Here is a 26,304-nt window from a genome sequence, read left to right on the forward strand (position 1 = left end):
TTCCCATAAGCAGGAACAGTTACCAAACCCAAACAAAGCACACTGGACGAAGGCAGTATTCGGGGCTCTTTCTACCACACACAAACCAACTGCCCCTCTAGCCTGGACATTGCTACTGCCATACCAGGAGAGATCAACTGTCCCTGAGTCCTAGCAGCTATCAGAGACTGATGCCAGAGGTTTAAGAAGAAGATATAAGGCTTTCAGCATATATCTAATTATGTAACACTATCAAAAGGGAAATTTTTTTTTGCTTCCCTTCCCAAAGCTGGCGATCAGTTTATCTCCTGGAGCTAGAGGCTCAAAATTGTCATTGTTCCCGCAGTTGGTGTCAACTTGGATTTCACTAGAGAGTAACTGAGTGGCAACAAAAGGTGCAGGGATGGGTCCTGGGCACAAGTGGGAACAGCCTATTGTCCCCCCAGGTGCCAATTGTCACAAGCTCACTCACAGATTCCAGCAGGCCGTGGCGGCTGACCTTCAGTGTAACCTTGGAGTGAGGTCTCTTCATATGCACTTGACGCAACTCCCGCTGGAAGAAGTTCACTTTGTCCTGAAAAGTCTCTGAGCCTCCTGAAACAGTGATCTTATTATGATTGCATCTGAGCTGCCAACACCTCACGTGTCAGGATGGAGTCCCCATCCCAATTTGCATAGGACTGCTCTATAGTCAGAGTGATCTGCCATGGAAGGCAGGGACAGCATAACTCCCAGGGGACAGTTTGTGGTTTAGTCTCTCAGACATCCAGCCACTCATAGAGATGCCTTCAGAGGAATGACAGAAAAGCCTGCTGAGCATGAGAAGCCAGGGACAATGAAATCCTTCATTGGAAGTGCTATCAGAAGCAGAAGGAGAGACAGAGGACTACTCTACAATTCCTAGAGGGTTATAGAACTCTAAGTAGACGGGAATAAATGACCTCAAGAGCTAACTCCCTGCCTGCCACCCCGAGATGCTTGCAACCTGAGGATGCAGCAACCTGAATCCCCCAATCATAGTGTCTATCCCACCAGCCTCTTTTACCTATGTTTTTATGCAGAGAACGAATGAAAGTGGCTGCCAAGATGTTCCTCTCCTTGCAGCTGAGCTCCACGGGGGGCTGGATCCCATCATCTACCACCAGTGTCAACAGCTTGTGCACAGGATCAGGCCCGTGGTAAGAAAACTAGCAGCAAAGAGACACAGGACAGGGGTCAAACTACTGTGCAGCAGAAAGCACAGAGTGTGGGGTACACATACCAAGACCACTTTCTGCACACACACCTTCCCATCTGCACACTCACACAGAACCAATTAACAGGCACACTGCCTCTAGAGCAGGGGTGGCCAACCTGAGTCTGAAAAGGATACAATACAAGACAATTTACCAGTGTACATTGCCAGAGAGCCACAGTAATACGTCGGCAGCCCCCCATCAGCTCCCCCGCCCCGCTCCCCGCGCCTCCCACCCACCAGCAGTCCGGCGTCTCCCCCTTCCTCCCAATCAGCTGTTTTGTGGTGTGCAGGAGGCTCAGAGGGGGAAGAGGGAGGAGCGAGGGCATAGCAGGCTCAGGGGAGAGGGCAGGAAGCGGTGGAGTGGGGGCAAGGCCTGTGGCAGAGCCAAGGTTGAGCAGTGAGCACCCGCGGCACATTGGAAAGTTGGTGCCTGCAGCTCCAGCCCGGAGTTGGTGCCTATACAAGGAGCCGCATATTAACTTCTGAAGAGCCGCATGTGGCTCCGGAGCCACAGGTTGGCCAACCCTGCTCTAGCATCTGGATTCCAGCTGGGATGTTGCCTTTATAAAGCCCACTTCAAACAGTATGGGCTTCAGGAGGACCAAATCTAGATGCCTTATTCCTCCTCCAATAAAGCAATTAGGAGAAGTGTGATACAGGACTGAGAATGATATCTAGGATCCTGATGTTAGGGTGAGGAGAAGAGACATGGCTGGCCCCTGCTCGCACACATTTCCAGTACTCTGGTAGGAAAGGTGTTTTTTGAGTTCCTGGATTTCACGTATCTAGCTGCTCAGTGGAAATAACCACACTTCGCCAACAGCAGATCTAACAGGCATTATTCATTAATTATTATTATTATTATTCATTATTCAGCAACAAGGGGTGATAGGGTGGAAACTGCAACAATAACTGGATGGAGACAAACCCACCTTGGTGCCAGGACATACTCTGAAGGTGAAGAGGCGCCAAGGAATGATCTTCAAGTAGAATTCCTTCACTGAGAATTGCTGGGGAGCCGTAGGGAAGAGAAATCATTAGCAGCCATATTTCTACTAAAGCTCTTTTCTGAAGTACTCTAGAATCAAGACACAGGATGAACAAACCCACAGGAAAAGCCTCCTTCCAAAACCTCTCCTGTGACAATACACATGCCCTTCAAACCTCCACTACGCAGTAACATGGGAGAGAAGAATGATTGTAAGCAACTTGGCAAAAGGACTTAATTGTTACACTTGTCTGTGAAGCTCCCAGGACACGCTGATGTGATATAAATATAGCAGTAAACCAGAGCATGCATTAACAGGCCAACGGCGCACACCTTAGCTTTTAAAAAGATAGTTGGTGTATAGGAATTTAGGGTGGAAGCCAGGATTCAAATAGCAAGGGATGCTACAGTACAGGACTGCAATGCATTGACAGAGCTGGGAAGTCCTGAGGAAAGTTATCCTGCATTGGCCAAATTATTGCTGTTACTCCTTCAATGTCATGAACATCAAGTTCAAACAAATAAAAAAAAAATCTTGCAATTGTTGAAGCTGGGGTGACCAAGCCAGTTTGCTGTCTTCACCATGCAGAGCGTTTCTGGCAGAAGGCCCTTAGCTGTGGAACTCCCTCTCACTGGAGAGCAGGCTAAGCCCCAATTTTAGTTCCTTTAGGGCACAATACAAGACTCCCTTCTGCACAGGCCTCCTTCAGCAAAGATGGCTGGGGAATAGTCAGCAGCAATTTTCCTGGAGTTGAGCAAGTGAGAACAGCCCTGTGTAAGTGACTGGGACTGCTGGGCTGGACAGCCTGGATCTGTTGGACAGGAATGACGGTCTATATTTATGTATATGGTGCCCAAACACTACAGTTATGGGTGCATAAAAAAATACACAGATTAGACAGGTGCACAAGGGGTCTCTCTTCCAGTCCAAGCAGTAGCTACAACAGAAGGCATTCAGAATGATCTCCAATATCAGGAAATTTAACAGTGAAGCTTGATGAAAGTCCAAAACTGTCTCCCTGAATCAGAGTGAGGGGACTACTGGGTCATTCCCCCTCCCCCTCAGACATCATTCCTAGTTCCACATTTTCTAATACTGCATCCAATCTAGGTTTAAATATCCCAAGCAATGTGCCTTCCCCTTTACCGTTTGGTGACTGTTTCACAGCCTCATCTCTCTCTCTGTCAGGAAGATTTTTCCTAGATTAGGGTTTTACATGGGTACCTATTACTGTATTACTTGAACCCCTCCCAAATTAATGGATTGGCAAATTGAGGTCTCTAATGGAATTTTCTGCTCTTCTGGCTTCCCTAGGCACCCTGCTTAGGATAGGGGTTTTGGTGGGGAGTGGAGGGTCAATGGTTGCTGTAAATATTGATCTGGTTACAATGGCAAAATCTACATTGTTCTTTTCTTAATTTCCTGCCATTTCTCCTAGTTATACCTCAAGGTATCAAACTAAATAACCACTCTCAGTTCTAGGTTTTTATATTTTAATCCCTTCACTTTAGCTGTTAAACAGATTGTGTTTTTCTAATCTTTCTTCCTAAATCAGCCTTCCTAGTCCCCGATCAGTTTTATTGTTTTTAATCTGATTTTCTTCCTTCTAATCATGATCTATAAGTACTCAACACTGAGGACACTTGATGCCCGATCTCACCAGACCCATACAGGAGCTAATTCAAAGCCCACTAAAGTCAATGAAAAGACTCCCATTGACTTCAATGGGTTTTGGATCAGACAGAGATATTGTTATATCCCCCTGCTCTGTGATACGATGCTTCTACATATGCAATGCTAAAACTGAAGCAGTCTTTTTAACTGATACTGAATTGCAAACTCTAAATTTTCTGCCCACTCCCTCTCTTGGTCTCCCTCAGCTGTTCCTGCTTTCCAGGTTTCTCGCTCCCATTGATTAGCTAGGTGGGGGATCATTTTTCCCCAGATGTTGCAGCGGCATCTTTGGATCCTTTAGGGGAGAAAAAAAAAAAAACAGAGGAAAGGAATCTGATATAACAAGTTTAAACAAATACTTAGTTTCGACAAACTTTACCAGCCAAGTTTGACGTGTCTAGAAGCAGAGCCCAAAGTGATGGGCAAGGCAAGCTCTGAAATGCCAGAACATTTGAATCAAAAGCTAAAGAGCAGCAATCATGTGGGCTTTACCTTGGGTGACACATAGCAATACACTTTTTTGGGTTTCTTCACTTTCTCAGGAGTCTGGCCGTCAGATGGAGAGTCTTCATCCTCATCCTCAGTTGCGGTAGAAGGACGGCGCTGGGAGGAGCCCAGATGAATGGGTGGGAGGTGCCACTGCGTGTTGGCATAGCTAGTAGAGTTGTAAAGATAGGCTTCAAAGTAGATACTCACCCCTGACGTGGACACATTGCGTTCTACAATGTTCATTTCATTTTCTAAAGGACACAGATGGAACACGTGTAAAGCTTGATACAGCCAAGAAACGAAGTTCAGCATCTCACATTAAGCTCAGAGTCCACAGAACAGCACTAAGCAAAAAGTCTAACCAGCTAAGTGGGAACCTGGTAAAGTGAGTCAATAATGAAAGAGGCTCAAGAATGGGATATGGAGACTTTCACCTCCAGGACATCAGTATGTCGAGCCTTTCCATAGGCCTGGGAGACCTGGGAGACAGGGGCGGTGGGGAGGGAGAGAGAGAGAGTAGGAATACAGAACCTTTTACTTCTAGGGCACCAGTTCTAACCTGACTCCTGCCTGTAGTGACCAAAAGCCATAACCATATGACAGTCATTCAGTAGCTTGTGTGAAATAAATTGGTAGCTTCTCTCCTTGTGGGACAGAGAACCACATCACAAAACAATTAGGAATGAGAATACCACCTATCTTTTACATACTACTCTTCATCTGTAGATCGCAAAGCACGCCCAAAATTGGCTCCCCTACCGTTAACCTGTGAGATGCAAAGGAATGAGTAGGCCACAGTCAACTGCTCAATCTCTAAAAAATTCCCCTCTGAGGCAGGGGAGGAGACAGCTCCTGGGTTATACCTGTTGTGGGGATAGGGAATGTCTGTCTCCAGTGTTTTCTCCATCTAGCTTTCTTTGCCAGCACCAAATTTACCTTATTTAAATAATATTTTAAATTAATGGACATTACCAGGGCAACCGAGTGTGGCTGGCATGGAGGGAAGCCACATTTAAATAAAAAAACAGCTCTACTTGACTAGACCATATGGCATCCAGTAGGAAGTGCAATTGGTCTGGGATCACCTAACATCTCTTAACTCACCACTTAGGACAATAATGTCAAAATCGCCATTGCTAATAGGCTGGTTTTGGTAGCAGATGCAAGCATGGAAACAGCCTTTATGGTGCAGGGTAAGTCGCAGAAACACTTGGCAAGTCTGCCGATTGGACACCACGGACTTCTCAAACAAAATGCCAGAGCTCTCTTCTTCTTGGGGACCCAGCTAGATAAAGAGAGAGAACATCAGTGGAGAGAACAACACTCTCTAGCTCAGTAGGAGACTGGGAGAGAGGGACGGAGTCCAACTCACCTCATGGATGGAAAGGCTGTAATTCTGCTCATCTATCAGGGACACAGAATTGCTGGTGGGATTATCATACTCATCTCTGGGGACAATCTGCAAGGTGTGCTGCTGCCTACAGGTCAGCACCAGAGTGGAGAAGTGGCAGACGATTTTGGTCTTGGAAGGAACCACCATCCCTGAAACAAAGAGAGACAATTTAGAATCAGAGACTGCCCTAGGTACAGCAGCAGAGAGCTAACAAGATAGGAGCACAATGCCCTGTAAAGAATGGATGAATTCTTAATACGTTCCCCACCTCTGCAGCTAGAGAACCAAGCCACTAAGCACTGAAATGCATAGAATGGGGAGGAAAGAGCTTGTCAGGGGATAGAGGCCCAACATGCTGAACAGGGTTAACTCTCAGCTTCACTAAGGACATTTAAAAGAGTGTCCTCCACTCCAATCATGCTAGCACTTTAGCCCTCAACTCTGGAACTCATTCCCACAGCCAGTCCAATAAAGTACAGATCAGTGGATCTGTAAGCCTCAGCTAGTAATGCAAGCTTTAGCCAGAAGGGTATTGAGTAAGTTTTGGGCATCCTCTTTTTTTTGGAGGCAATAAAGGGGGCAACTTAACTGGTATCGTGTCTATTTGTAAAATTATTTAATGGATGTATTTTTTATTGTACATGCACAGAGGGTATAAAATATGCTGATTGGAATCAAACAGGAAAAAAAATAATTAAAAGGAAAAAGGAAACTTTTCCAACTAATGGATAATTAATCTGTGAAATTCATTGCTAGAGGAAATCAATGAAGCAAAGTTAAGAAGATCCTAGAGGATTAGAGTCAAATCAAAATAGCACTTGCAGTGACATTACCTAAGATAAATTATAATTCTCAATCGTTGTGCATAAAGGCATTCTCTAACCACTCAGCTGGGTCAGGATGAAGGCACCATACCATGCCTTGTGGGTAACAACAGCTATGTAGGCTGAGAGGCACTAGCAGCCTACTCCAGTATATAGCAGCTTCTGTTTTCCTATGTTTGCTGCCCATAAGCTTGCTTAAACCAAGAGTCTCTGCTACTTGGGGTGGCATGTGTGAAGAACAGAATCCAGAAGGGGTAAATCCTCCCCACATATCTATCTCAGCTCTCAACACATATACCTTGGGGTGTCTGACACCTCTATATCCACTCAGGCTCACTACCGATTCACCTAGACCTTACCTGGCTGAAACACTTTGTAGTAGGGGCTGTAGGCCACATTCAAGCCGCCGAGCTTTATGGTAATCTCATATCGCCCAGCCCTGCGCACAGTGAAGGCCACTTTCGCCACATTGGAATTGGGCTCCTGAAGGACTTCCTGGGTCACAGGAATATCCATTGCTAGCTCCACATGGCAGATTTGAACTCGCAGCCCCACAGGCCGATGAGCAGGGAAGGGCTGCCCATTCTTATAGAATAACTGCATGGGGAATGGAGAAGCCCAGGTCAGCAGAGATATGGGGTGCAGGGACAGAGAGAAACCAGCCACCTTGCAATAGAGGGGCAGGATGGAGCCCTGCCTCAGCAAGGGAGTGAGGGGACAGCAAATGCAGGACAAGGCCCCACAGCCCCATGGTATGGGCACCGTTCTTCTACAGAGAGAGCGGACAGTGAGTACCTTTGAGCCCTTGACCCCTCTCCCTTGTTCCTTATTGTGCTCGGGTTCAAAAAAGTGACTTGAGAAGAACAAGTTTCTGGGCAATTGATCCCTGAATTGTTAGTGTGCATCCAGATCAGGATCAACAGAACCCAAGCCCAAAAGGAGAGCAGGGGAAACCGCATCCTTAAAGGAAGACCACTAGGTCTTGTCCACATGTCCCCAGAGAGAACTATGTAGTGGCCCCACCAATTCACCATAAAGGAAGGTGCATAGGAGACACTCACCCCAGCAATTGACCTAGTCTGTGGCGATGACACGCAACAGCATGAAAGGAGTTTGTTAGACACAAACACTATATTCAGCTCAACCACGAAAATGTCCTAATAGACAAACAGGAGAGGACCTCACCCTGTCCCACACCCTCCAGACAGTGAAGAAATTTCCCCTTCATCTCCTAGAGATAAAAGGCCTACCCCCAATCTGTGTGGAGACAGAAACATTCCCTTACATGCACTCGGAAGGCCATGCTGTGGCCCACCTCATAGGGGTCCTTCCAATCCCAGGAGACTTTGCAGGAGCGGGGGTCCAAATAGTTGCCTCGCACGTAGTCATAAATAGTTCGCTCCCCTCGGCGCTCCCGGTCCTCATGCTGGAGGAAGCTGACTACACGTGCGGCAAGCTCAAAGAGGAACTTAATGGTGAAGAAGAAGACTACAATGGATACTGTGATCCCACCTGCAGCAGGGAAAGAATACAGTATGGTTATGGTAGCATGGCCCAGCAAGGCACTGAGATCCCACCTGCACTGAGATTGGATGTCTTTCTACAAGATACACTCTAACTCAACCAGAAATTATGGGCTAGATGCAGAAATTACTATGGGAACTTCAGTGGCCTGTGTTATTCAGAAGGTCACACTAGATGACCATAAAGGTCCCTAAGTTTTAGACTCTGTGAATGACTATGAATTGAGTAAAAAGAAAAGGAGTACTTGTGGCACCTTAGAGACTAACAAATTTATTTGAGCATAAGCTTTGTAGCTCACGAAAGCTTATGCTCAAATAAATTGGTTAGTCTCTAAGGTGCCACAAGTACTCCTTTTCTTTTTGCGAATACAGACTAACACGGCTGTTACTCTGAAACCTATGAATTGAGTGGAGATGGTTGTAGCTGCCCAGAGTCTGAAGTATGGCACAGGAGAATCTAGATACATTTGCAAGTGGTTTTCTATGAATACCTACATAAAACTACTGAGATTCCACCACAGGAAACAATGCAGCAACTACCACTTGTAGTATTTAAAATTGGACAAGCATGCATCGTGGAGGAAACAAACCCCACTAGGCCATAAAGGTAAAGAGGAGGGATGAGCCAGGAGTGAGATCAATGGGATAACTCTGCTTGGGGTTGAAGAAGAGTGCAATGTGGCAAGAAAACTTTCTGTTTGTTAGATAGACCCTAAACCAATGTGAAAGCATTCAAGACAGTAGAAGACTTAGGGAAACCCTCAGGATCCTACAGTGAGATGCACTAATACGATACAGACTAACACGATACTAACACAATACAGACTAACACGGCTGCTGCTCTGAAAACTGACATTAGGGCCACCTCTCCACTTACCAATAATGTAAAACATCAGGTCCCTTCGGTGAGACACACAGCTGAGGATTACAGCTGCATCTAGAACACAAACACACCATGTCTCCACTGAATGCATCCGATGAAGTGAGCTGTAGCTCACGAAAGCTTATGCTCAAATAAATGTATTAGTCTCTAAGGTGCCACAAGTACTCCATGTCTAGTTCAGTGACTCCTTCTCAAATCCACACAGCTTACAGCTCCCATCAACAAATACCCAGTGCCCCAAAACTCTGAGGGGCCAGCAGGAGTCCCCATCTCTTCCTCCCCCAGACACATTATATGCTTCAGTGGAAGCTGAGAAAATCAGTCTTCTTCCTAAACAGATCCCTAATGCATGATACCAAAAGGCTATGGAACACCCGATCAGCCCAGTTTATTGTAAAGAACAATTACATCACAGATTCCTGTTCTGAACCAGTGATACCTGAAATAAAGACAATACAGTATGAGCTTCATAGACTGAGTTGGGAGTGGGCAAGTGGGCTTTGGGGACTGGGCAATACGGTCACTCACCTTGGGGTCACCAATTCCAATACTAATGACTGACGGTAGTTCCTATCTGTTTGACGGCTCTGTAAAGTGAGTTTGCATGGATCTGAGTTCCATTCCCACAGGTCATGTGGGCACATCACAAAACCACCACCACAGCTGGTAGCAACTAGCCCTCAGGTTGGCAGCCTCAGCAGAAAAACTACGGAATAAGTGGGTTGTGGAGCATAAACCTCTTCCCCTCCGCCACTCCTCTTCCCCCAAATGAGCCCTCTAGCATAGGGATGAAATATATTTGGCCCTTCTGAGGCTGAACCACAGGGGGACAATGGGATAAGGAAGTACACCTACATCTTCCATCTCACTTCAGCAAAGTGGAAACACCATGCACTCTCAGTTATTGCAAGGAGTTTGCAGGTGGCTGAGGGACCCTCAAGTTGTGTCATCATGCAGCAGAGCAAGAACCCGCCTGCTCCAGAAGCTAGTACTTAGCTCAACAGCCAGGGGTGAAAATAACAGTTTCACACACACTAGTGCATACAATGTAGCTTGCCAGCCATTAGGTGAGGAATTACAATGTGCATACAGCTGCTTTATGCATGAGGTGAAGTTACTTATCAGTTATCACAACAGCAGCAACAAAAGTCACCACCATGCAGAAAGCTTAAGCCAGGCATTTCCCTATCTGATGGCTATCACCTTCCAGCCCTGTGAATCCTCCCAACTCTCCAGCCAATGGCAGTCACATACCTTTACAAAAGTGCCCATGTTCTAAAAGCCAACAGGGGGGCACTCATTCCTCCACATTCTTCCTCTTGGCTCCAGAGGTGGGGCAAGGGTCAACAGGAAGGGACCAAGCAGCAGAACATTGTGGAAAAAGAGGCTCCTGGAACTCACATCTTAGATTCACGGCTGGAGAAAAGGGACTCAAGTACAGCAACTTATCCCCCAACTCTGGGAAGAGGATATCTGCACTGTGCAGCCACCAATTGCTTGCTAGCCTTCCTGCCTGGGAAGGGACAAGAAGAAAAATCAGTTACACCTGTCCAGAGATAAAAAGGACAGCCTAGAAGGGGATTAAAAAAAAATTGACTCCATGTCATTGCCACAAGCATAGCTGCTATAAAGCACCACAAAGTGAGTAAAGTACTAGGCTTCTCCATGTCCCAGTACTCTGAATGTACCCTGGTCTCATTTCACTTTGCAGCCTAGATTTGCAGAGCCATTCAGTCAACACCAATGCCCCTGAAATCCTGCAGGTCCAAGATGGAACAAAACGTTGCCAGCCCAGATAGATTTCGACAGGCTGAGGGGTTCAGCAGGGCAGCCAGGTACCCCGCTCCCACCTGAGAGTAAATTTTATGGACTGGGCACCACTTGAGCCCTTCAGAGAAAGTGGGGTGGGGATAAAGCTAGCAAAAGCATGGTGTCCTGCAAAATATGACTGCACCAATCCCAGCTGAAGGATATTCAGTTGCAGGGACATTTATAGGTAATATGTCTTACAAGGAATCTGAGCCCCAAAACATATGGGGCAAATGTCTCTGCTGTTGCCATATTACAGGTGTCCCAGATCTGAACAGCAGGTGGCCTCACAAGACAATTCATTTTAAGCACCGTCCACCCTGCTAAAACTCTTTGAGTTGCAAAGCAGCAAATATCTCAGTCTGGAGACAAACCCCATAACAGATAGGATCTGTGTAACTCATAGAGGAGTGGTCCCCAAACTTTACAGTTTCGCTCCATCCCTTAACCCGTCTACACCTCCCGCCAAGAGCCGGGGGTGGGAGTGGGGCTGGGGCTTCTGGTAGGGGGAGGGGACGCAGACACGGGTAATAAGGTGGCTGAGGCTGGGGGTGGGTCTGGGGCCCGGGGCCAGAGACACAGCTTCAGCCGGGAGGAGGGCTGAGGCTGGGGGCAAGGCCGGGTTTGGAGCTGGGAGCCAGGGCCGGAGCCAGGGCTGCAGCTGGGGCCGGAGCAGAGCTGTGAGCGGAGTGGGGCTGAGGGGCACTCACTCCCCGCCCCCTCCACACCCTCTGGGGGACATGCCCCACAGGTTGGGGACCTCTGACACAGAGAATGGGAAATGTCCCAGGGGGCCATGCACTTCCCTAGCTCACATCTGTTCCTTCAGAATGCAGAGTGCAAGGAGAAGACCAGAATAAATTATGAATGACAGCATACTACAGCAGGTCTCCCAAAACAGATCACATCAGCTAGCTGTCTGATAGTGGTGTTCTCCTTACCTTCCACATTAAGATACCTGCTCCTCCTCACTCCCCACTTACCCATCCTCCACTTCAGGGTGTCTGCCACCTTTACCCCATCCTTTCCAAACCATCTATTTCAGGGTGCCTGCTGCCTCCCCAGGACCTCTTAACCCACAACTCCACAGTACAGAGCCTGCTGCCTTCAGGGCACAAAGCTCTCCACCTACATATGCAAACAGATGAGCAAATCTGTACAGAGTTCTTTACATGTGCTACAGAAAACCCCAGTCTCTTGCTGTGTCATCTCAGGGAAAATCCCACCCTCTCAGCTATTTTTATCCTTCCCACATCCCTAAGGCCATGAGTTGTCAATTTCTTCCCTACACAGCTTCAGGCCTTTGAATTCTCTATTCTTAACACAGCAAGGCAGGAGCTGTTAATCTAGCTAATGCCCTGTGATATGGGCTGGGTAATTGACTCATGGCTCTGACCCAAAACCTTTCACATATGTACTAGTGACTTCACCCCAAACCTGTACTCCTTGATGCTCATTCATATGGCCTCGATGTCGGCTTCAAACTCTGCTCCAACTGTGCTAGTTTGTTACAAGGTTTTGCCCACCCACCAGCATAAATGGTTTTGAAACTGCAATGCAGTCTAGGAAGGAACACAGTGCAGGGTGTAGTTTCTAGAACTATTTCTAACACTGGCAGCCGAAATGTTTTTAAACACAGTAACACACTCCTGCCTCCACCTCTCTACACATTTCTTCCTAGCATTCCTAGTGCTCCCTTTGTAACGGCTCGCCCTCCGAATATGGAGTGCACTCCAGCCAAGAGCAGTTTGTAAATTCCACAGGGACTCTTATCACTGTGCAATTCTGAAATGTTTTTGAATCTCGAAGGAAATATTTCACCAGCATCTACAGAATCAGCTCCCTCTCCACAGTGAAAAACCTCAGTACAAAACTGGCACTCTGGGACCATATGCACAAGCTACCCCAGTCTCAGCCCATAACTTCTTCCCTTCCCCAAGTCATGCTGAAAGTTACTGTCTGTTCTAAGTTTGGTGCCTGAAACCTCCAGAATGAGCAAGGAGCTTTATGCCAATATGAAAATGGGCCATTTGGTCTTGGTTACAGAATTTCAGAATTAATCCCCTGTGTCTGACAAGCTGTCTCCCTTAATCAGCCCAGCAAGTTCTTATTTCATTATCACTGCATGAAATGGCAGGCAAGGCACCAGGTCAGAAGGCCAGCAGAGACAAAAGGAGCTGCCACATTCACAGCCAGCTTCTTTCTAGCATGTACATTAGAACCAGCCTCAAAGATACTTACTCAGACAGGGTACTGTGGGGTAAGCTTCTTGCCATGGTTAGCTGGTACCCAGATATGTAATTTATTCACAAGATGAACAAGTTATTTTAGATGAGCATCAGGCAGTGCCAAAAGCTACCAGCTAACAAGGTGGGGAACTAACCTTTTTGTGAAAGATACCAGTACAGAGTCAACCTCATTACTGGGCAGAGAAAATACCCAGCACTCCTACAGGCCTTATGTGCTTGATCCAAGGACACAGCAAGTGATGGCCTCCTGCCACCTGCAGGAAGAATTTGAATTTGGAAGGACTTAATCCAGATTTCCCTCCCGAACTACCTGCAGAGCCAGAATGGAATGCATGGCACCACAGAGAGAACTGTGGTGGAGACAGAAGAGTATGCAGCAAAGCTCTGAGAGCTGTGTGCAAGTGTAATTGCAGCTATAAGGGAAATACTAGCCAGCACTGGTACATTAATGTAACTGAAGTTGCAGAGCCATTAGAGGGCACACACTATATAAAAAAGACTTGTTGAGGCCCTAGAACACATCAGATTTTCCTTCTTTTGATATCTGTTCCTGCACTGATAAATATTTATCTTGGTTTCCTCCCCCCCCGAATTCCAACGGCTTTCAGAAAAAATGGCTTACAAATCATTTCTGCAGGAGAGTATTGCCTCAAATTATAAAAACCAAGCTGAGAGAGCACCTCAGCAACTTTGTAAACAGAACACCTTATGTGGCATATCTAGCCTTGTGGACAAATACCCACTGACAATGGTCAGTTCTTCTCAGATCATGCACAAGAAGATGATTCTCCTTGGAGTGAGAATATCCAGTATTTTCTCACATAAATCAAATGTGTGCAAGGGTATCAGTGCAATTGTACATATGCACTTAATTTTAAAATATGATCCTGAAAGTCAGAAGAGTCAGCTCAAGGACACTGGGCAGGTTCCAATATCAAGCAGCAAGGACAGAAAGCCACATCGATGGCCAAGATCAACACAAACAGATCTGTCACTCTCTCTCCGGGATTGGACCATGCCATCGGAAACTTTAAACAAGGTCCAGGTGAAATGCTGGCTTTGAAAAAAATAAAACACACACAAGAGATCCCAGATCAATACCAAAAATCTAAGATCCCCCATTCTTTCTATTCCAAAGTAGATCTTAAATCAATGTCAGTACACATGTGCTCCTCACCTCCTCCACAGATACAGCAGGTCAGCCTTCTTCATTCATTGCATAACACAACATTCACTTTCCAAGTAAAAATAAGCCTCAGCCACTGCTCACAGGGGAACATCCACTCACCACTGCTGATCAGCCCTCCAGCTCTTCCCAAAGCAGGGTCACTCGGACCATCTAAACATCACAAGCAAAGCACTAGAGAATGCATCTCTTCATCCAACAATTAATTTTGGTAAAATTGCCCATATTTTGACCTCTCTCAGCTACCTCTCCCCCCATTTCCTTACTAAGCCCAATTCTCCTTCCAGTCTTTGATTCTCTTCCACACCACTAGCTCCTTAATTACAGTTCTGCTGAGGAAAGTACTTTGGGGAGAAGTGGCTTAGCTGTAACTCAGCCTGTGCTGATGCTTGTCTTCCTCATGCTTCATGATCACCTCAGCAAATCAGCAAAAAGAAAAGGAGTACTAGGTCGCATCTGAAAGGCACCATCAGCTCCGCTTCCAAGCTCACAGCAATCCCAGGACGTGCATGAAGAAGAGACACCACAGCAAGGCTTAGACTTAACTCCCTGTTCCTTTCACAAGGCATCAGGGACATAGGCCACAAACTGGCTCATGGCAGTAAGAGGTCTCAGAAAAGACCTATAGCCAGAAAAGGGAATGTGTCAACCCACTAGCTATCACTCTCTGCGGGCAAACCCAGTGCAGTTCCATGCATTTGTTAGGACCTCAGGCAATGGCCACTACCAGGAAGTATGTTTGATGATAATACCTTTCTCTTATATGAGGGACTGGACCATCCAGAGTCAGGGTCCTGCAGAACCAACACTAAACAAGTTCTTCAGACCCTAGAGTTTCACCTACAAAAGACAGCCAAGTAAAACAGCTCCATATGAGAGGGGATATAGAACTACTCTCCATTTTGCAATGAGGTGGGAGGGAAGAGAAAGGGAGAAGGGAAATGGGAGTGTGCTCCCCTTTCAAAACCACTAGCAAATTTTGATAGAGATTGCAAGCTATAGAATATCCCCTGACACACACACATACATACGCTTAGAGTCTTGTGAAAAGTATTTGATAACATAATCCAAACCATTTTACTATAGAGAAGCAAAATATGGGACCCATCTGTATCTGCAACATTCATTGGAGAAGACAAAACCACAAGAGAAAACTTACAAGTTCTGCAAATAAATAGTATGTATCCACAGGAACAGACAGCAGCAGGATAGAACTAGAGATACCTTTGGCTAATCAACACACAATAAGGACAAGTTCTGGGGACACCTCAGCCAAGGCCACAAACTTTTTGCTCACCACAAAGCACTAGAGAAGAAAAAACAGAAACCTGACAATGACTGCAGGTACAGCAGCACAGCCAAACCTCAACAAAAGATCTAACCTCCAGAACAATGAAATAATCAATTGCACCTAAGCCCAAATAATGTAAATCACTTAAAAAAAACTTTACAGTATAGCAATCATTAAGGACAGATACAAACTACAACAACCAGCTAGACAAGTGCAGATGCCAAACAGAACCTTCTCACCAACAAATACTTCACTACAATGAGGTGAGCAAAATGCATGCAGACTTCCTCAAATGCAAAATCAGAGACCACAGATTGGAAACCAAAAGTGAGAGGTAATAAGTAAGCCTAAGCTTTTGTCATGGTTATTTTTAGTAAAAGTCATGGACAGATCACAGGCAATAAACAAAAATTCATGGAAGCTGTGACCTGTCTGTGATTTTTGCTGCTGCGGCTCCAAGGTTTTCCCTGCCACTGTGATGGCTAGGAGCTGTGTGGTTCCCCCTCTGCCCACAGCAGCTGGAAGCTGCAGGGTGCCCACATTTCCCAAAGACAAAACAGGACACCCCCAGCCGCTCACCCCAGGCGTTCCTCTCCCCTGCACGAGGCTGTCGCCTGTCACTGGAACCCTGTCAGGGCCCCACTGGCTGCCAGCTCCAGTCCTACAGTCCCTGGGGCTGAAGCAGAGAATGTCACTGAGGTCTCTGGATGATTCCCTGACTTCCATGACATAGTAATAAGGCACCAAAGAAACAACCAAGTTTCCCATGTGATACAGAATAGGTCCAAATTATTTCCTGCTCCACTGCAGACTCACTTCCTCTAAAGATCAGAAATGACTTTTAATCCAAGGACAGAGGAGAGTATCTGTGCATAATACTAGACACTTGACCCAATGACCCCACCCTCTCCCAACCTGTGGGGATAGCAGGCCCACAAACCCACAAGGTCAGGGGTTCTCAAACTGGGGGTCGGGACCCCTCAGGAGGGTCACAAAGGTTATTACATGGAGGGTCACAAACTGTCAGCCTCCACCCCAAACCCTGCTTTGCATCCAGCATTTATAATGGTCTTAAATATATTTAAAAGTGTTTTTAATTTATAAGTGGGGGTTGCATTCAGAGGCTTGCTATTTGAAAGGGGTCACCAGTACAAAAGTTTGAGAACCACTGCACTAGGGAGTCAGGAACAAACACTAAACGCAAATAGACAGGGGATCAAGTCCAGCCATGCCAGGAAACCTCACCCTGGGCAGAGGCTTAACGTACTGGGGAATCAGACAGTAAAAATACTGCGAAGGCCTGTGCTGGGTGGACACTTGCTGTATCCCCATCCCGCAGCGGGTGCAGGGCTCCATGTCCTCGCACTTCGACACCCGCTGCCCAGCCCCCCATGCCGCTCTGGCCGGACTCCTCTGCTCCCCCCCCCGCGCGTCCCCCCCCGGACCGCGGCTCCCCGGGAGCGAGGCGCACTGGTGGGGCTCTGTAATGGGGCTACCAGGCACCGCCTCTCCAGGCGCGCGCGCACAACCCCACCCCCGCCGGGGGTCGCTGCGTCTCGCAGGCGCCAGGCCGCCCTGGCTCGAGGCCGGTCTCCCCTCCCCCCACAGGCGAGTCGGGGGGTTTCCCGAGCCCCCGCCGGGGCTCCCCGGGACGCGGGCTCAGCCCCCGGCTCACAGGCCTGAAGGGAGACAGTTACCGAAGCCTACGGGCAGCGGTTCGGAGTCTGGGCCCTGGTCGTGCGCGCGGCCGGCGCGGGCTCCCGCTGCCCCCGCCTCCGAGGCGGCGGCCGGAAGTGATAGTTCCTCGCGGGCAGGTCAGCGGCGACGAGCGAGGCGAGCGCCGGAAGTGTCCGGGCCGGGGGGCCAAGAGGAGGCGGCCGAGGAGCAGGATGGTGAGTCGTGAGCGGCGGCGCTCTGCTCCCAGGCACGCGGACGGGAGCTGTGGGGCTTGGCTGCCTCCGCGCGGGGGTGGCTCGCGCCTGATTTCCCGAGTCTCGGGGGTCTCTCTACGTGAGCGGCAGGGGTGGGGGATGCTGCAGGGTGGTTCTGTGGCGGGGATGCGTTGCTGGGGGCAGGGGAGATGGGTTTGGGGAGCGGATGCCGGGGAGTCACGGGGCGGGGGCAGGTTTGCGGGGTGTCTGTTTTTCCTCCTCTCCTCTAACACTGTTTCCTTGCAGGGGAAACAAAAGAAAGCGAGGAAATACGCCATCGTGAAACGCATGATCAACCTCCGAGACCAGCGCATGTGAGCTGAGCCTCGCAGCAATGGGGTGTGGGAACAGCTTATCGGGGACCCATTCATAGTACTGGAGATTTAGCTACAGAGAAACTGAGGTTCCCCCTAGTCAATCTCTGAAGGCCAGTGCGGGATGAGTCTGGGCTGAATGTTCTCCAGTGTCTTGTCCCATTTTCAGGATCCCGAGTGATTGCTTTCCCTTCCTGCTTTAGAAGATGTTTTCCCACTTTTGTCCATTTCGCTGTCAAGGAGTCTTCCTGTGAGCTAACCTAAATTTTCATAATTTCAGTCCAAACTTTCTAGTTTTACTCTCTAGTATCATTCTTAGCTGTTCCTTTTTTCCCTTGTTTTTTACATAATTAAGGCATTTTTGTTTTAATATTCTATCCATTGTTGTCCCCGTCTTTCCCATACACACACTCCATACTAACATACTTCTGAGTGTCACACAAAAATGTAATTTATTTTTTGTTGCTTTAGCAAACAGTCGGAGCGAGCAAAATCCAATGTGAAAAAGAAGGATGATCCCAGTGCAATCAAGGAAAGAGAGGTGTAAGTACCCAAGGAGCTGCACTCTGCCTTACATCTTGGAGAGTGGAGATGCCCTCTGCCTTGCCTTGCACTTGGGAGCAGAGGAGAGGCAGCTCTGGGCAGTTGCAAGAATATTTTCCCCATCTCTTTCACTTAGAGGAGTGTTCTAAAGATTGTCAGAACTTGCGCCCCACCCCCGGCCTGAACTTTTTGATGTGTATACTATGGGAAAGGGGGAGTGGGCTCTCAGAAGGAAGAGAGGTGGAGGTGGGCTGCTTGGTAATTGCCACCATCTTTCTCTCCAGGCATTATCTCAAAACTGCTCCTGGCTGGGCGTGTTTCCTAGCAGATCTGTCCAGGTCATAGGATTTGATGCATTGGTGGTGTTAGTTTAAAGTAACTGATTTGAATTGTTTCTTTCCTGACAGCCCTCAGCACCCTTCCTGTTTGTTCTTCCAGTATAACATGCAGTTGGGCCCACCCTATTATATTCTGATTGATACAAACTTCATCAACTTCTCCATTAAAGCCAAGTTGGACCTGGTGCAGTCAATGATGGACTGTCTCTATGCCAAGTGTGAGTGTCTGTTCCTGTTAGAGTTTCTCCGGAAACAGCATGGTGCCCTGGTATGGTGAGGTCTGCTCTTGCCTGCAACAATCCCTCACTCTGCCACAAACACTTTGCAGGCCACATAGCACTAGCTTAAGGTAACAAAAGTCCAGTTAAAAGGATTTATGCTGCTGGCCAAGTACAGGGGCCAAGGGAGCTTAATGATGTTCAGTGAACCTGGGATTCTTGATCCGCATTAACATTAGAACTCTATGCAGTTAATAATTAGATGAGTCTTAAATACTAATCTTGACAAAATAAAAAAAATAAAAACAAAAATTTTAAACCCCAAATTCCTTCAAAAGATCAACAAACTTAACAAGATATGGCCAAATAGCTGCTAGGTTGCTTTGCATTTCATCCTTCTCCTCCCCCTTCATGAGTTTTTTGTACGTTTAATTAAACTGTAAGCAATTCAGGGCAGAGATCTTGATAGTTTATCTTAGTATTTTCTGTAGAGCACATTGTCATAGCGAAGTACTGTAAGGTAAGAGCTAATACACTTTTGGCACTTATAGAGGTAATAACTAATATTGATAATAATCTGTTCATGCAGGTATCCCCTGTATCACAGATTGCGTAATGGCTGAAATTGAGAAGCTAGGGCAGAAGTATCGTGTGGCACTAAGGTAGGTGCAGGACACTCAACTCTGTTCCTTAGTCCATCTGTCTACCTGGCTGCTTCAGACACATCACTGACTAGATTGTGTGCTGGAAATGGCCCACCTGATGATCACTTTAGATAAGCTATTACCAGCAGGACAGTGGGGTGGGAGGAGGTATTGTTTCATATTCTCTGTGTATATATAAAGCCTGCTGCAGTTTCCACGATATGCATCTGAGGAAGTGAGCTGTAGCTCACGAAAGCTTATGCTCTAATAAATTGGTTAGTCTCTAAGGTGCCACAAGTACTCCTTTTCTTTTTGCGAATACAGACTAACACGGCTGTTACTCTGAAACCTGTCATATAGCACTTTATATCACTTAATCACAACCATTATGGTTGAATTTTAAATAGGCATGGGGAAGTGGAAAGTTCTGTTCCCAAAGCTTGGGCTAGGGTGGAAAGTCTTGCAAAAGCTTATCTTCTTGGCCTATCAATTCCTGCACAATGTAAGCTTTTATTTAAAAAATATCTAGTCATTATGGTGCAAGTCACAGCTCCAGTTTATGTACAGTCATTGTGAGCAAGACTGGCCAAAACACCCAGAAAAGACATTAACAGATCATTCACAGAAGGACTGTTGCAGTGGAGGCAGCAATCCAGTCTGAATTAAATTGGAGGAATCCACCACGAGAAAAACATTTGACTCTATATACGCCAATTTGTACATCATCCTGGACAGTTCTGCTTCTCATGACCACATGGATATTCTGGAGGAGGATGATAAAACCACCTTTGTCACGATTGCAAGCCATATTTTTTAAAAAATCTTTATCCAAATCAGCCATGTTTATAATGAGATCTCTGCCACTGGCACTCTGTTCTTCTTCCTTTGTGCTTGTTCTTTCTGTAGTGGGTAACCTGTTGAGAAGAGGGCATTTAGGAGTTCCTACACTGAGGACAAAAGATGTTTATAAAGTCCTGCGAGGTCACCCATAATAGTCTTGTTGGCTGCACTGTGTTCTTGCACTGAGAGCTCTTAAATCAACTTGATCCCTTTTAATATCAGGAGATGATACAAAGAAACTGGTTTTCATCAAGACAGGAGAAAAGATGATTCTGGCCTCAGCCTGCACCAGCTGGATCCTTGATGTTCCAACTGTAACTCTGAATTTCCTGACTTATGTCAATTTAAATGATCACACTGACAATGAGGCATTCATTTATACTTCTTGCATCTTATGTTAAAAAACCCATCTTCATACTTCTGCAAACTTGTGGTATTTGCTAGCATGATCATTGAGAAACTTCTCCAGGGTTTCCAGAGCTTTGTACATCAGCACAGCAAAAAAGAAATGTTTGTAACTTTCCACTACAACATCCATACTGCAGAGGATTTTGAAATCATTCCAGTTCTTATAATTAATTCATATTTCTTCCACCATATCAAAGGCACCTGCCGGCATTAAGGTGTGGGTCTGGAACAAGTTCTGAGTGAATCTTGTAAAGATTTCTTTTTCAATCTCCAAATCTCTTATCTGTGTGACATATTTTTTTTATACTTTAAATTGCAGCAAACTCTCCAAAAGAACATTTCTCTGCAGCTGAGAATAAGTAGGAGAGAAACCTCTGCCCAAAGGAGGAGGGGTGTCTGTGGGGTTTTTTTTTTCTTCAAGATTAGTTCATGTTTTCAGGGATTTATCAGCTGAGTTCCATCTCAGTCCTATAGCAGCATAATAGTGTGAACTGGTAATCCTAGAATCAGGGTACTGGCCTGCAAGTATATTCATAGTTCCATTGTCTATACAACATTAGTCCAAGTCAGATAACTAATTTTCCTCTGCTTTGTCAATCAGTCATGGTTATTCACTTCCATTCTTGACCTAATATGTAGTATTCCAGTGCAGCTAGTAAAGAGCTGCTGTGTTCCACTCTCAAGAGGGCTCTCTTTTAATGGTGGGTGAAGTTATTTCTGCATATAGCTTGTAAAGCACTTTGAGATGAGGTGCTAAAGGGAAATATGATCCCTGCCCCTGATATCTATGTAGTGATTCCATCTACATAGACAATCAAGGCAAGCGTGTTAGTCTAAATGTCTTAATCATTCAGTAGCTGAGGGAAGGGCATTATACAAGTCCATGATAGAACCAGGCAGCCCTCGCCATGGATGCAACCTGCAAATATGTGGCCTACATCTTCTAACTGACCACAGCTGTAAAAGGGGGCGTCACAAAGACCCCACTTACAGTCACTATCAGCACGTCTAAATCGATTTGAGCTTTACCCAAAGATGGCTTGGAAGACCAAAACCAGGAGGCTGGACTGTTGGATCTGTCTCAAGAAGACATTGGCTACGTTTGAGGCTTGTTCTTGCCATCTGGACATGATACTGAGGTTCTGTAGGGGAATTGTCTAAAGAACTGACATTTCTAATTACCGTTTTCCGTTTTGTATAGAACCCGGATCCTGATTGTGCTCTCTGGGGGCTACTGCAATAAATACTAAGTAATACATAAACAATGATAATTAGCCACAATATTTGTTAATCCAACTTGTGCTTTTTGACCTTCCTTGCTCCTCATTTGAAATTGGCCTGAAGAGGTTTTAACCCCCTGGTCTTGGCTGTGGTCTTGAGGTTTGGAAATTGCCCAGAATGGAAGAGGGGTTGTTCCTACTTCCTCACCCTGGAATTATCTGAAGATGCCTCTGTATAGGTCAAGTGTCCTCAGTAGTCTTCCTAATGACATCTTTTATGACCCCACAGGATAGCCAAGGACCCGCGATTTGAACGCCTGCCTTGCACACACAAAGGGACCTATGCAGATGACTGCTTGGTGCAGAGGGTCACTCAGGTACCTCCCATTCCAAGGATTATTCTTCTGCACTGTTGGCATGAAAACTTGCTGAAATCTTGTAGGCACTAATGACCTATAAAATCTGAGACCTTCTGAGAAACTGTGGGAGCCAGTCAAAGTTCCTCTAGTCCAGTATCCAATCTCTAACATTATTTGCTTCAAAGGAAGATATAACATACCCATCATGCACCTCCTTGTGCAATTCTATCTGAAGGAATACGTATGGCATGGGAAATTCTTTCCTGAATACTCCAGCTTGCAGGCCAGTAGCTTTAGTAGCAATAAAGATGATAATACCAATCTCCTATATAATGGTTTTTTTCAGTAGATTTCAAAGCACTTTACAAAGGAGGTCAGTATCACTGTCCCCATTTTACAGATGGGGAAACTAAGGGACAGAGAGGCAAAGGGACTTGCCCAGGGTCACCCAGCAGGCCAGGGCAGACCCAAGAATAGAACCCAGGTACTTGAGTTCCAGTCCAACACTATCCATTAGGCAACACTGCCTCCCACCTGTAAGTCACTTGGACACTATGTTGAGAAGAAGAGCACAACTAATCTGTAGTAGGACTTTGTATGAATAAGAATAGCATCTTATCTTAGTAATATCCAATTCTTTTAGAATTGGTGCCCCACAGCGTTATGACTAAGTGAACAGAATAATTTGTTTGGCCTTCTTTCCACTGGGCTGGGTCACTGTTAGAGTTTGATATGCCTCCCTTTCTTGCAGCACAAGTGTTACATAGTGGCCACGGTGGACAGAGACCTTAAGCGCAGAATCCGGAAGATTCCTGGAGTTCCTATCATGTATATTTCCAACCACAGGTGGGAGACCTCTCTAGCAGGACACAACACTGACTTTGACTTCTTAGCAGTTTATTCCCAAACATGTTTGGTCTTTCTATCTATCTTGTGGTTTTCTATAGTGCCTGTAACTGTAGAGTCATTGAGTCTTTATAAACGGAAGTGGTATGACCGCCTATGTGAAGAAAGGACTGTACACTGTTGTAACAGAAGTACCTAGTAGTCTAAGTTTGGAATGCCATTTCCATTACTAACAATTTCATTCAGTTGCTCATAATTTGGAATAATAATTTCCTTGGGGTCAGTTTCCAGTATTTGATCTCAGCCAAGAAGTGGCTTATTTATTTTTTAATTCTGAAGTATCAGCAAAATGTACTCAGAAGTTCCTTGAAGAGTAGGGTTTTTTCACATCTGTCACAAATTTAGTGTACACAAGTAAGTGGCTGACCTAGTTTCTGATGTAAAACAAAACAACTTCGAAAGAAATTGATTTAGTGACTTTGAAATAGTGAATTTTTCCAAGCATGTGTTGTTTGGGGCTGCTTGCTTAATCTAAAGTTACTTTAAACATTTCAGGAGCTGTAATCTGCTTTAACATAATCTAAATTTGCAAGGATTTGCAACAATCCCAGCCTTCCTAAAGTGTTTATAAGGACCTAGAGAAAGAGGCCTTTATTTACCTTTGTAGGGCACCTTCAATATTTTAATATGATCTTCTGCATGAAATACAACAGTTGTATCTTTCATACCCCCTGTTAAATAGAGGCGGAGAGAGAAAACAAGGTATGGGCAGAGAAGATGATGTTTTCAGGTGGAATTTGAAATGGGAATGAGGGAGGGAGAGGCTATTCCAGATCCTAAGGGCAGCAGAGAGAAAGCTTTTGTACTAGTTGTGAAGAGAGGAGGAGTCTGGTGATATGTGATAGGGGAGCAGTGTGTCAAGATTGGCTGAGGCAAGTCCACAAAGCATCTTAATTGATCCATAACTGGAATGTAGCTCTGTATATTTCTCTCACAAAGTGTCTCCTGTTGTCATACTTTTGTGCCCTTGAATGCAGCTTGGGTGACTAATATAGCAGCTCTTTGAAGTGCTCTGCTCTCCATGCTGCTCTGTCATAGGGCTGAAAGGAGTAATGTTACTTATTATGTAAGACCTTGGTCTGAAGCTGTTTTCCTCCCACGGCAGTGATAAGTTTTCTGGGGTGCCTGTGCCCCAATCGATTGGTCTTGAGGAGCTTTGTAATGCTGGAACACTGGTGGGGACTTCTCCAAGTCTCTTTGCAGTTCCACTACTGCCAATCTTTGCCCTCCTTGGGTATTCAGGCTGCAGGTCAAAATGCCATGAAGCTGCTTGTTGTGGGCCTGAATGCATTAGGCTCCTCTCCACATTTGCTGCATGCTGAAGGGGAAGATGGCAAGGCAGTTACTGGAGGAGACTGCTTTCCAAGCAGGATGTTCTATACTCACATTTTTTTTCTTTGTTGCCTTCAGGTATAACATTGAGAGGATGCCAGATGATTATGGAGCCCCTCGATTCTAACCCATTGCTACAGATGTTCCCAGCACATCCTGCTACCGAGCGCCAGGACCCTAAACCCAGTTAGAGGGCTCCTCTGTTTCTATTCTCCCCTTCCCTCCCTCTGCTGGGATTGCTCCCAGGCCTGCAGATGACACGGGACTGATTTCTTAGGCCTTGGCTTTGCAGCTTTGGTCTTCTAATGAAAAGCCGTTTTAGATCTGTCTACCTTTATTCATCCTTGCTCTGCCTAAACCCGTTTGTCACATCAGCATGTGTGGGAGGGGATACTAGGACCCAGAGAATGCATCTGCCTATTTTCCTCCTCATTCTGTAGGTGGGGTATTTAGAGAAAGGGCCAAGGAAGGATCCAGCAACGGAACAGAATGGAAACAAAAGTTCCTAGAAACTGGAGTTGCAGTACAGTCTGAAAAAATGTTGCCTGCAGCAGGACATTCATTTCCCTAGCACAGCTGAAGTCTGCCCCACACTTTGAATTTCATTATCTGAATGGTGGGGAATCAGCAAAATTATGAGGCCACGGCAGTGGATATACCTCATGTGGAGATAGAGGCTCTGAAAAAAATCAGCACAAGAAGATGGGTTGTGGGGACCTAAATAGAACACCACCGTCCCACCTTCCAAATCCCTGACTAAGTAGATTGCTTTGTCTAGATGTGACTGTCAAGCATTAGGATAAACTAACTTAAAAAATTCACTTGTCATCAACTTCCTGGGGTCCTTGCTGAAGGAAAAACTGGCAAGCATGACGGTTGATGAAAGCGCCGTAGGCAAACTGCAGCGTCTCTACTAAACGGGCAATAATAAAGGTGTTCAGTCTTTATTTGGAATTAGTCAGCTTTTCTTCAACTATTATATCGTCACCATAATGAATTAAACATGGTAGTGTCTTACTTGCATTCCCAAAACTCTGCATGTCTTCATGTGTGTCCTCCCACATCCTGCTTGATGCAGGCACTATTCCACAGTATACTCATAGCTGGGCACAGGGCACCTCTTCTCAGCATTCTACCCTCCTCTCACTGGGAGGGGTTGGGGCAGAGGAGAAAAGGTGCCAAACTGATGCAGCACTTACTATTAAACCCCTTACTGAGCTCCAGGGCCCTGCTTAGGCTGGCAGCAGGCACTGATTGTTGTATAAACAGAGCCCTGTTGAAAAACAAAGCTGAGTCCCTGTTCAGCCCTCATGTGGATTGGGCTAACTCCCACAGACTTCATTAGCAATTGCAGTAGTTTTCACAAAGTTGGTCATAAATGCAGTAGCTTTAAAATAATAAAAAATCTGCACCATTTTGGTTAAAATGGCATTGAAAGCCATGAGGTTAGGGCTTGAATAGCTCATGTAGATTTCAAATGTTTTAATCAAGTGCTGGCTCTGGAACTGTCTTTAAAAATCCCTTTCGTAGTGATCTGTCAGAAGGGTTGTGGAAGAGTCACACTATCTGCTCAAAGTAGCCAAAACTACCAGACCCACAACTCTATAATCTCTATTAGAATGGTATGTGTAATTGTTATGAAACTTTTTCCCCTCTCATGAATGTACGTATAATCTCTTGCCTCACATGTCCAAGTCCATGAAGCAGAGGCTAGACATGTTAAGG

The 26,304-nt window shown here is 46.0% G+C and overlaps 2 protein-coding genes across 8 annotated transcripts in view; one reads left to right on the forward strand and one right to left on the reverse strand.

Moving 5' to 3' along the window:
* AREL1 (apoptosis resistant E3 ubiquitin protein ligase 1) overlaps positions 1–17,311 on the reverse strand; it is a 49,710-nt gene extending 32,399 nt beyond the window's left edge. For 3 of the 5 annotated variants that reach the window (XM_073349174.1, XM_073349172.1, XM_073349175.1), the window contains exons 1-11: positions 17,224–17,311; positions 10,246–10,504; positions 8,986–9,045; positions 7,871–8,097; positions 6,945–7,182; positions 5,741–5,910; positions 5,473–5,653; positions 4,372–4,619; positions 2,149–2,226; positions 1,025–1,166; positions 452–573 (exon numbers count right to left, since the gene is read on the reverse strand). In XM_073349174.1, the coding sequence (XP_073205275.1) occupies positions 452–573; positions 1,025–1,166; positions 2,149–2,226; positions 4,372–4,619; positions 5,473–5,653; positions 5,741–5,910; positions 6,945–7,182; positions 7,871–8,097; positions 8,986–9,001 (1,422 nt within the window). In that variant the 5' untranslated portion in view covers positions 9,002–9,045; positions 10,246–10,504; positions 17,224–17,311. Of the gene's footprint in view, positions 1–451; positions 574–1,024; positions 1,167–2,148; positions 2,227–4,371; positions 4,620–5,472; positions 5,654–5,740; positions 5,911–6,944; positions 7,183–7,870; positions 8,098–8,985; positions 9,046–10,245; positions 10,505–17,223 lie in introns of those variants that run through there. The other 2 variants (XM_073349173.1, XM_073349176.1) reach the window with 2 other exon arrangements.
* Positions 17,029–25,526, forward strand: FCF1 (FCF1 rRNA-processing protein). 3 transcript variants are annotated; one of them, XM_073349181.1, is made up of 8 exons: positions 17,029–17,418; positions 17,704–17,771; positions 18,243–18,314; positions 18,722–18,870; positions 19,460–19,532; positions 22,272–22,359; positions 23,093–23,187; positions 24,658–25,526. In XM_073349181.1, exons 1-8 carry the CDS (start codon positions 17,416–17,418, stop codon positions 24,704–24,706), a joined length of 597 nt encoding a protein of 198 aa, XP_073205282.1. In that variant the 5' UTR covers positions 17,029–17,415; the 3' UTR covers positions 24,707–25,526. The 3 variants fall into 3 exon arrangements, with proteins under 3 accessions (XP_073205282.1, XP_073205281.1, XP_073205279.1); XM_073349180.1 differs by lacking the exon at positions 17,029–17,418 and adding an exon at positions 17,440–17,536; XM_073349178.1 differs by lacking the exons at positions 17,029–17,418; positions 17,704–17,771 and adding an exon at positions 17,892–18,021.
* Positions 25,527–26,304: the final 778 nt, after the last annotated feature.

The sequence above is a fragment of the Lepidochelys kempii genome, chromosome 6 (genome assembly GCF_965140265.1).
Source record: "Lepidochelys kempii isolate rLepKem1 chromosome 6, rLepKem1.hap2, whole genome shotgun sequence".
Classification (NCBI taxonomy): Eukaryota; Metazoa; Chordata; order Testudines; family Cheloniidae; genus Lepidochelys; species Lepidochelys kempii.